General features: G+C 40.7%; 1 protein-coding gene across 1 annotated transcript in view; it reads right to left on the reverse strand.

Moving 5' to 3' along the window:
• Positions 1-2,446: 2,446 nt before the first annotated feature.
• The window catches only part of ADAL (adenosine deaminase like), a 34,637-nt gene continuing 25,274 nt past the window's right edge, over positions 2,447-11,809 (reverse strand). Inside the window, exons 9-10 of the mRNA XM_018560491.1 lie at positions 5,971-6,071; positions 2,447-2,647 (exon numbers count right to left, since the gene is read on the reverse strand). Coding sequence (XP_018415993.1) covers positions 2,447-2,647; positions 5,971-6,071 — 302 coding nt within the window. The remainder of the gene's footprint in view (positions 2,648-5,970; positions 6,072-11,809) is intronic.

Raw genomic sequence — 11,809 nt, forward strand, 5'->3', positions numbered from 1 at the left:
AAGGGGTTTGAAAGAGAAGACTCTATTAAATAAATATTTATTTTAGGATCCCCGTTTTCTTATTTATATGTTAGTTTTTGGCTTCGGCTCCTGTCATTGCTTTGTACAGGTTGAGTGCACACAGCTAACAGGAACCACCAGTGATTCCTGCCGCAGGAATTCATAGCCGGACATAAAAGCCCCATGCAAATGAGGCCTAAGATTAATAATAGAAACACCCTTTTCCTAGAAATCTTTTAAAATCTACAGCTCTTCAGCTATATATTATATGGGGTACTTGAGAAAGTAATGCAACTAAATGCTAGTGGTGTTGACCTCCTCAAGCAACCTGTTTTTCCAGGCAGCCAGAAATGAAACTGGTACAGGGAACACAAGCACCACATATACAATACATTACTAATATTAATTATTCCCAGAAAGAAAATCTGCTTTACACTCCTAAAAGAGAAGTCCATTAAAGTTATTTCTGTGGAATGGGTGCAATTTGTGTGCGTGTATCAAATACCTCCGTACCCCTGGTCTCTGAGTTTATGTAAACACTGAGAGGGGAATTTACTAAGACAGGAGCAGACAAAAACTGGAGGTATGCATAACAACCAATAAGCTCCTAGCTTTCATTTTCAAAGCTTAAAGTGATATTAAAGTCAAAAGGTTTTTAAGCTATTTTAGATGCTGATGAAATTACTTACAATGGATGCAGCTACTTGATGTTTAAATGTTTTCGTTTGCTGCAGAATCAGCTGGTCCCCTGAGCACTGGCCCTGATATCCTGTTTTAGGTTTGCCTAGCAGGGTTCTATGGAGCCACCCTAGTGTGTGCTAGTAAGCTGTGTGTGTCACCACAAACACAAAGGCACAGCAAGGCAAGCCATTCCCCTGTTGGCAGCTCCCAATGCCTCCTTTCACCCTTCTCTATGCCAGCGAATGGACAGCTGCTGGGGACTGCTCTGTCCCTTGTGGACTGGTACTGGACAGGAAGTTTAGGGAAGTATAGCTGAGAGAGTTGGAGCCAGCTGTTCAGAAACATGATCACTAAGTGTTTGGACAAACATTTAAAAAGATTCTTGTTGGACAATGTATATTTGTTAGATCTGAATTCATACTATATTGATACTGAATAAACTGAAGAGAGAAGTTGATTGGTTACCATGACCAGCTGCTCCAGATTCTGTCTGCTCTAGTTTTAGTAAATTCCCCCAGAATGTTTCCAAGTCCCACCCCCCTGCAACTCCTTCTGTATGCAAATATATTTAACAAATATTCCCTAGACTTCTAGGGGAGTGACAATTTGCAATGGCTGAAATGGGACTAGAATTACTGGGGCCCTCTCCACATAATATAATTTTTACTACCCCATCATTGTAACATAAAAATACTTATTACTGCAGACTAAAACGTACAACGTCAAGCTCCACGCTTGTACATGATGGAGAACAGGTTCTGTTATGAGACTAGGTTTCTGAGAAAGCCAATCACAAACCAGTTGTATTAGTCATGTCAACCTGGGCCTATACCCATGAGATCTGACTTCCAAGCCAGACCTTAAAGGGGAACTTTACACATATCTAAAAATAACAACAAACACATCTTTAGAAATGTTTAGTAATGACAATCTACAAACACAGACTTCTAGATTATAGCAGGCTTTTTATTCTTTGCATATCGTATTTCCCTTTTCTCTCCCAGTCTGACAGTGGCCATGTTAACTAAGGGCAGGTTACTAGATCTCCTTTCACTTCCTGGAACTCTGGCACGTGACTAGGACATGTGACCATACAGATCATCTTATGGGAGGGAAATGCATTTCACTGAGATCGCATGAGATTACAGATGAGATTTCCCAGCAATGTTCTGCTGATGTAACCTTTCCAGGATGCAATGTGTGGGCACATTACGTCATTTGCGCCAAAGAGGACCAGGAAGTAGATGAACTCTATTTGTAAGTAAATTAAAAACAAGTTTGTTTAACTAATGAATGTAAGATTATTTTATATCAGCATGCAGAGCTGCATGCTGATGGGATTTTTAGTGAAAGGGGTAAAGGTCCACTTTAACTGAAGGAGTTCCAGTATGAGAGGACCTAGAAATGTAAGGCTCAGTACTTTAAACTGGTAGAATGATGGTAGAAACCTCACCATGCCAATGAAAGTAGTTTAACAGATTTCTTCAAAGTATTATAAAATTCATGTCAGTGGATGGAGCGAATCTGAGTAACTCTGAAACTTGCACAATGCTGCTTTTGTGCCCCTGAGGTTATATATCAGTCAATGCCATTACATCTTCCTGCTAAGGGCCTGTTCACACAAGATGCGTTGGGGCTGCGTTGGCCGCTTTTTCCATCACAGACCCAATGCTAGAAAAGGAAATTTGTCTTGTTTTCAAATAGGATCAGTTCACAGCACATGCGTTGTAGCGTGGCTGCCGGTGTGAATCGGCCCTAAGAGTTGTTACTTTACATTTGTAAACACACTTGGTTTCAGCAATGACCACTTCTCCTTCAAATTTGATTTGATATGGTCAGGCGCAAATATATAATCAATGGCTTGAGCTGAAAGATCCCATACTTGATGAGGACTCAGATTAAATGTACTAGCAGCGATTTCATACTCCAGAGAAAGATCTGTGGAGAAGACACCTTTGTCGTCCGTCTATTAAAAAAAACAAAAAAACAGGAAGATTCTGTTAAAATTGTCATTTTTTTCCTGAGCTCACTTTTCCACAACTAATATCCTCTCTCATTTCCCTTTTTTTTTTGCTCTCTCTCTCTAGACTGTATTCTTAAATGATTTTTGTAGCCCATACAAATCTTTCTTTTTTATAGTGATTTGAAACTGTGTACAGTGTTGTTGCTGCATCTATCTTCAATATATATATATACAGTGAGGAAAATAATGATTTGATCACCTGCAGATTTTGTAAGTTTGCCCACTTACATAGAAATGAAAGGTCTATAACTTTATCATAGGTGTATTTTAAATGATATCAACCACAAATCCAGAAAAAACACACGATACAAACGTTATAAATTGAGTTGCAGTTCAGTGAGTAAAATAAGTATTTGATCCCCTACCAACCAACAATAATTCTGGCTCCTCCCACAGACTGGCTATGTGGTACACAGATTAGTCCTGTCAATTTAAGAACGACAACTCGTTATGTATATAAAACACACCTGTCCACAGAATCTCTTTCTTCCATTCAAACCTCACCACCATGGGCAAGACCAAAGAGCTGTCAAAGGACATTAGGGACAAGATTGTAGACCTGCACAGGGCTGGAATGGGCTACAAGACTATCAGCAAGAAGCTCGGTGAGAAGCAAACAACTGTTGGAGCGATTATTCACAAATGGAAGGAATACAAAATAACCATCAATCGCCCTCGGTCTGGAGCTCCATGCAAGATATCGCCTCGTGGGGTAAGAATGATCATGAGAAAAGTGAGGGATAAGCCCAGAACTACACGGGAGGAGCTTGTGAATGATCTCAAGGCAGTTGGGACCACAGTCACCAAACAAACCCTTAGTAACACAATACACCGCCATGGATTAAGATCCTGCAGCGCCCGCAAGGTCCCCCTCCTCAAGAAGGCACATGTACAAGCCATCTGAAGTTTGCCAATGAACATCTAAATGATTCAGAGAAGGAATGGGAGAAAGTGCTGCGGTCAAATGAGACCAAAATTGAGCTCTTTGGCATTAACTCGACTCGCCGTGTTTGGAGGAAGAAAAATGCTGACTATGACCCCAAGAACAACATCCTTACAGTCAAGCACGGAGGTGGAAACATTATGCTTTGGGGCTGTTACTCTGCTAAAGGTACAGGCCGACTTTGCTGCATTGAGGGGCCAATGGACAGGGCCATGTATTGTAAAATCTTGGATGAGAACCTCCTTCCCTCAGCCAGAACATTGAAGATGGGTCATGGATGGGTCTAGAAAATCTATGGAGGGAGCTGAAACTTCAAGTTACCAAGTGACAGCCAAGAAACCTTAAGGATTTAGAGAAGATCTGTACAGCAGAGTGGACCAAAATCCCTCCTGAGATGTGTGCAAACCTGGTAACTACAAGAAACGTCTTACCTCTGTGCTTGCCAACAAGGGTTTCTCCACCAAGTACTAAGTCAGGTTGTGCTTGGGATCAAATACTTATTTTACTCACTGAACTGCAACTCAATTTATAACGTTTGTATCTTGTGTTTTTTCTGGATTCATGGTTGATATTCTGTCTCTATCATTTAAAATACACCTATGATAAAGTTATAGACCTTTCATTTCTTTGTAAGTGGGCAAACCAACAAAATCTGCAGGGGATCAAATAATTATTTTCCACACTGTTTATGTGGCTGCTTTTTGAAGATCGTCACCCAGTGATCATTTTCTGCAGTCTCTGTGCTGTCACTGTCATTCTGCGATAACGTTCGGTAACTTTTAAAACCTTTAACATTCCAAAGGTCAGTTCTTTAGTCAGATCCTTGCCTAGTGCACCTGTAACCAGGATACTCCAAAAGCTGTCAGTTTACTAGTACTCTGGGCTAGATTTCAGTGATGTAACCTCCAGACTACTGTTATGTAGATATTCTTATAATCATACATTTTAGGAATGTTCATTTAGATCAATTACTTCCACATAGCTGTCATTCTATTTTATAAAATAGTCTCAGAGTGGGAAAATGTATCCCAACGTTTTAATGGCCGACTAACTGCTCCATTAAAAGGTATCTATGATAAAATAAAAACTATCTGTGATAAAAGTAGCCACTGCTCCAAGCTCACTCCTGTGATAGACTACAATCTCAATACAAATTAGGAAACTAAACATGAGATTGTGGCTACTTTTGTTCCCCATGGTCCCTGTGTGTGTTGTAAAGTAGTCACCGCTCCAAGCTCGTTATTGTGTTAGACTACAATCTCATGTTTAGTTTACTCATTTGTATCGATATTGTAGTCCATCACAGGAGTGAGCTTGGAGCGGTGACTACTTTACAACACACACAGGGACCATGGGAACAAAAGTAGCCACCCTCCAGAAGGAAGGACAGTGCCAGCACCAGTTCAGAGATGGTTTGAGGATCTACAGCTGAGTGATACACAAATAAGATAAATTTTTGTTATTAGTTAGGGTTTTTGGAATGTATTTTTAAAGGAGAACTATGGGGTTAGGGCTTTTCCCCATAGTTCTCCTTAGGGTAACGGAAGGACACAAACTAGCGTCCTCCCGTTACCCTAAGCTCAGTATACCACGAGCTACAGCTCGCGGTATACTAAGGCGCCGCAGTATACTGCGAGCTACAGCTACAGTATACTGAGATGCCGCAGCTGAAGCGGATCCCGACAATTATCCAGCCCCTCCCCTGTCACGGCTCTCTGTAGTGACAGGATCGAGAAGTGAGCGAACACCGGTATGTGTTCGCTCACTTCCCGATCTACTGAGCCGACCTGTGACAGTTTCATTGTCACAGGTCGGCTAGAACTATGAGGTGAGTGAAAAGCACTCACCTCATAGTTCTCCTTTAAGATTTAACTCCTGAGTTTATTGCCACTTTAAACATTGATTTTGGATCAAATTTTTAAATGTAAAACATATATATATTTTTTCAAATGAATTACCATCTCATATATAAGGATATATTATTACTCCTTAGAATATGATATTATTAACTTGGAAGTGCTACTATGAGACATTCTAGGAAGATCTCACCTCTGTCCTCCTCCTGTCACCCATTTCCCTAGCTGGGACTTGATGGCCTTTGGAAAGCTAAGCTGTATACTTGCTGTACAATTTTGTTAACTGAAAAACACTTCTAATTCAGAATCTGTAAAACACCGTTTTCCAGATTGCCTCCAGCTTTTCACAAAATGATAATATACATGTATGGCCATTTTTCTTGTCAGCTTTTGTTTGTCTCATGCTAAAATTTGTGCATTTTATCTGGTACCTTGATATACAATGTACAGCTAAACCAGATACTTACACACAGCACAGATGGATGACCCAAGCTGTACCAGAAGCCAAAATGATGCTTGTCATAAGAAGGAACACTCTGCCCTTTGATATTTGAAGTAATGCAGAGCTCTAAATAAAGAAAACAACACATTTTAACAAGCCAGTCCTCACTTAGAATATTCCTTTTCTGCTGTTATTTAGCTCTACCTTGTCACAGGGTCAGTAATGCAGATAAACTAGCGCATGGCATGTAAGAAATTCTGTATATCTAAATATATCTGGCCAGCCTGCCTCCTCATTATTTTACATACATCAATAAATAGCGACTTGAAGTTCAGAGTTTACACACCCAATTTACAGATTATGCTGATAGGAACATGGATGTTCAACAGAAATGATTAGCATGCGGCACTTGAATACCTGCAAGGTTGACTCATTGCTCTAGATGGGTTCAGGGTAAATCCACCTACAGTATACAACCTAGTAAATGTAGAACCTGAACAGATTTTATAGCTGAGAATAAAATCATCCTGCAGCATCTGTTCTGGACCTTGACCTGTTACAAAACGGATGATTGTTCTTAACAGTTATGAGCTCAACACCAATTATTCTGCTTGGCCTTAAAAATCTGCTGTAATACGAAATGTACTTTTACTGTGAAGCTTGTTAGTTTACGTTAGCAAAAGTCCTCACTTAGCAGTTTTATAGAACAAGCAGAATGGAAGTCAGCTGTGTTTTGGAAAATAGCACCCTTAATACATTCATTTTAGATATGTTCAGTTCTAAAGAGGTTTTGAGGAATCTATTATGTTTTACTCATGACTATAGTGTAATCTAAATTGTATATATACACATGCCTGAGTAGTTTATATGAGGAGTAGAACAAATGTCTCTGTACCATTGGGCTGTACTTGTGCTACAAAGCAGCGGGAATGAATTAATGATTTGCATGGCTCCTCCCAAAACCCTAAAAAACAAAAACCCTGGAGAAGCCAAGCTTGGAGGATATTCTGTCCCTAAGGGGAGAGGTAACACACTTACTGCAGCGGGTAGAGGAAGGAGAAAACCGCATGGACTCACATCTTAAGGTAATATCTTCCCTGCAAAAGCAGGTATACTCCATGGCCTGTACCCAGAGAACTGTGTCTCATTACTTAGAGGATTTGGAGAACAGAGGACACAGGAATAACCTGCGGATTCGGGGGCTGCCAGAAATTACGAAGGGCTTGGACTTAGGGGAGACCCTTAGGAGGCTCTTTAATAAAATATTGGGAAGAGATTTGACTGCCCCTTTGTTGTTTGATCGAGTCCACCGAACATCTTACCCCCATAATAGGACTTCAGATAACTTTGGGGATGTTGTTTGCCGCCTGCATTACCTATCGGATAAGGAGGCCATATTGCGGGCTTTACGGGAACACCCTGAAGTGGACTTTAACGGAACTTATATACACATATACCCGGATCTTGCCAGGGAAACTTTGGTGCGGCGCAGGGCGCTGCGTCCACTCCTGGAAATATTACAGAAAGCAGACATTAATTACAGATGGGGTTTCCCCTTCTGCCTAACAGCTAGGAAAAATGGAAAAACTGCTGCCCTTAGGTTCCCAGAAGATCTGGGACAATTCTGTGAAGCTCTATCTATCACTATACCACTGCTACCGGACTGGCAGGATACGGTTCCAGTCATAGAACCGATATCAGATGTAGCCTGGGCCCCGACGATGCTTCCACTAAGCCGACCCACCAGTTAACCTGATGATACTTAAACTATAAATATAGATGGGAGGGGGTGGAAGAAAAGAATTATAATATGTATACTATCCTTTGCTGCCCTTTGCTATATCCCCCCCGCGCCGACCACGATCTGGGCAGGGGGTGATGGGGCAGTGGATAGCACCTTGGATGGTTAATAGTGAATTTCTCTGTGTATCTTTCCTTTTTTTTTTTTCCTCCTTGTCGAAAAGCACTATGAATAGGGAGGTCTTATTAAAAGTATACTAAAGTATATTGCTTGCAGGACGTGCCTGGGACCCGCTGGAAGGGCATGAAGGCACGTCCACATTCGCCTAACGCGAGGGAGAGGGCTCACCGGCCCACGCTCAATTAGATGTCTGAGCCATATGCGGCTGGACACTTGGGACGATCGGCCGCTGTGTGATACAGCCATGTCCCCCGCAGTATGTGAAATAGGCTCAGATGAGCCTGCACAGAAGGTCTTACTAGATCTGGAAAATGGTCGCATTTGTGATGGACACGCCGTGTGTGTGGTGCTCACACAACGACGGTGTAATTATTTGTACTATTTTGATATTTTGTTCGCTTTGTATTTTCTTTTTGTTTGTTTTCTTTTTAGTTTTTGTTGTTTTTGTTTGGACACCCAATGGATACCTGACTGATATATACCCACTTAACGTGAAGGCCGATGGCTGACCTTAAAATACTGACATATAATATTAGGGGGCTTAATACTCCCGCGAAAAGACATAATTTTTTATGTGAACTACGCTCACTCCATTGCGATGTGGTGTTTGTGCAGGAAACCCATCTATCCCATCATACTCGAGTGAGATTAGCTTCATTTCGATTCTACTGGAAGGAATCTCTCAAATAGCCCCACATTAGCTTACGCAGTGGGAAAGGGAGCTGCAGGTCCTATGGACCGACTCCCAAAAGCGAGATATATTACGGGCCAACACCAGTTTATCCATTAGCACTTTGGTAACAGACACGATATATCGCTTTTTGGCTAGATGGTATTACACACCCGACCGTGTACATGCAATACATCATCTAAATGCAGCTACTTGCTGGAGAGGTTGTGCGGATGTTGGCTCATACTTACATATTTGGTGGTCCTGCCCCCGGATTGGGCAATTCTGGAAACAGATTGTTCAGAGGGTAGAGCAAATTACTAATATCTCTCTACCTTTCGAACCATCAATATGCCTACTCCACGCCACCACAACCCCACTGTCGGTATATAAAAAGTCGTTGATACCCACTCTGCTGAACGCAGCCAGGGCGTTAATCCCTCTGCACTGGAAAACAGCCAATGTTCCAACGCTGGGGGAATGGTTCAGCAGAGTGGATTACTATAGACGTATGGAAGAATTGACTGCTATAAAATATGATAAATATGAAGGCTGTAAAAATAAATGGCAGCCCTGGGTCGAATTCCAAAAAAAAAAAAGAGAATATTTAACTAATGTGCATCATTGTTGAGGTCCGGGAGTATGATTTTCTACTTTTCCCCCCCTTTTTTGGGGGGTAGACGTAGATAATCAGATTTAGTCAGGTTTACAATGAATTTCCAAGTTTACACTTGGTGGAAGCTTAATGTATAGGGTGTCCATGTCTATATCCATCCTTATGTTGTCTCTTTCCCCTTCCCTTTCCCCCTTTGTTCCTGTTGTTTTTTCTTTTTTGTGTGTTTTGTTTATTGTAATGGAATGTTGTAAACCGAATTATTTCTTTCTAACGAATGTAACTGTTAATTGTGATGAAAATAATAAAGATTAATAAAAAAGTGTAGGCTTTGACCTTGCTCAAAGTCTCCAAACCCCACCCTACCATCTTCAGCAATATATCCCTGAGCAGGCAGATATCTCTTCTCCAGTTGCTGGAGCAGAATAGAAAATATAGCCTACCACATTATCATCTTTTGCCACAGCTGCTGGCCTGCCATCCATTTACATCTCCTGCCATCATTACCACCTGTTGTCTGCGACATAATAATAATATAATTTTTAATTCTAGTTAAAAAGTGCCTCATCTCTTACTCTTTAAATGTGGCCTACTAAAATGGCTTACAGGTGTATGTGTAATATTTGTACCTTGTGTCTCTGACCTAATCCAGAAATAAAAAAAAAAAATTGGATTATAAGTGTTTCTCATTTCTCATTTTGAAATATGGTCTACTAAAAAGGCATACATGTGTCTGTAATATGTCTGCCTTGTGTCTCTGACATAATCCAAAGCAATTTTTATTTCTAGATAAAAAAAAGTGCCTCATGTCTTACTCCTGAAATGTGGCCTACTAAAAAGGCATACATGTTTATTTGCAATATTTCTGTTTTGTGTCTTAAACATAATCAGATGTAATTTTTGTTTCTGGATTTCTTTCCCTCTTCAAATGTGGCATACTAAAAAGGCTTATATGATGTGCAGTGTGTCTCTAAAATAATTAAAATCTTTATGGATCAAAAAAAAAAACAAAAAAAAAAACTGGAGCAGACTAAATCTGGAGCAGCTGTGCATGGCAACCAATCAGCATACAACTTTAATTTTCAAATTTTAACTGAACAAACTGAAGAGAGAAGCTGATTGGTTACTATGAGCAACTGCTCCAGATTTTGTCTGCTCCAGTTTTTTTTTTGTTTAATATATTTTTATTGTTTTTTCCATAAAAGTACATTTATACAGAACATTCATAAACATTAACTTCAAATTGTCTCTTAATTTTATTGAATATTGTCTGCTCCAGTTTTGATAAATTCCCCTCCTTGTGTTTTTAAAAGACAATGTTTAAAGTAAAAAATAAGTGCAAAATCATTTTAAAATGATAAAATATATAGAAAGCAGTCTGCCAATGGCATTAACGCAGCACTTTTTGTTTTTCTGAATCTCTGAAAAAAGGTTTGAATCATATCAATAAATGTCAACCATTGTAATAGTTTGTTCCAACCCCTCGTGTTTGCTGGACAGCTTAGTCTATACATAAACGTGGAGCGAATATACATAATGTCATGGGAATATTAAAAGGAATTCAGATACAGAATGCTATCATTATAGCTGTTATCTACATCACTAATCACTAAAATCTAGGGCTGTTACTGATTAAAATGTCCTGTTCGATTAATCGATTTGTTTTTAATCGATTAATTATAACACACATACAGATCCAACTACTTTTAGCTGATCTGCTTGCATTGCAACTCTGCATTAGTCAGTGGTAAATGTGGTATACACTATAAACATATACACTTTAAAATAAATTGAGGGGAATTTATCAAAACTGGAAAAGACAAAATCTGGAGCAGATGTGCATGGCAACCAATCAGCATCACCTTTCATTTTCAAAGCTTAACTGAACAAACTGAAATGAGAAGCTGATTGGTTGCCATAGGCAACTGCTCCAGATTTTTTCGCTCCAGTTTTGATAAATCCCCCCCCCCTCCCCCCCCATGAATCCAAAACAATCATAATTTCCCTTTAAAACTGAGTGCAGAAGACAATGATGTGCTGTGACTCACAGCAGCCATGCTCTGGCAGAGACTGCAAGTTGTACAACTTGCAGTCTCTGCCAGAGTAACTTACATCCCACTAAAGAAAGAATAAGCCCTGGTTCACACCTAGGCGTATTGCATATGCGCTTCTGTCGCGCGTTTTTTTACCACGATTCGCGGTAAAAAAATCGTGCGACAAACGCGCGTTTCCGAGGGCTACTTGGCTGTATCGCAATGGAAACGCGCAACAAAAACGGCCCAAAGTAGTACATGTACCTTTTCAGGCGTGGGCTGAAATACGCCAAGGTGTGAACCAGACCCATTGAATACAATGGGATTTAGATGTTTGAGCGTTTTGTAGAGCGTTCGTTGAGCGTAGAACGCGCTACAAAACGTTCAGGTGTGAAGGAGGGCTTAGGGTGATCAAAATACCCAAACTCACTGGCCCAAGTGGCTCCGGCGCTAACGAAGGGAAGGAGTCCGGTGATGTCACGGACATCGACGTCACCATACTCCTCCCCCCTTCCCTTCGTTAGCCGTCACGGACATCGACGTCACCGGACTACTCCCCCCTTCCCTTCGTTAGCCGTCACGGACATCGACGTCACCGGATCGCCGACGGGACTCCCGGGAAGCCGG

The sequence above is a fragment of the Nanorana parkeri genome, unplaced genomic scaffold, assembly GCF_000935625.1.
Source record: "Nanorana parkeri isolate BGI_ZX_2015 unplaced genomic scaffold, ASM93562v1 scaffold459, whole genome shotgun sequence".
NCBI classification, from domain to species: domain Eukaryota; kingdom Metazoa; phylum Chordata; class Amphibia; order Anura; family Dicroglossidae; genus Nanorana; species Nanorana parkeri.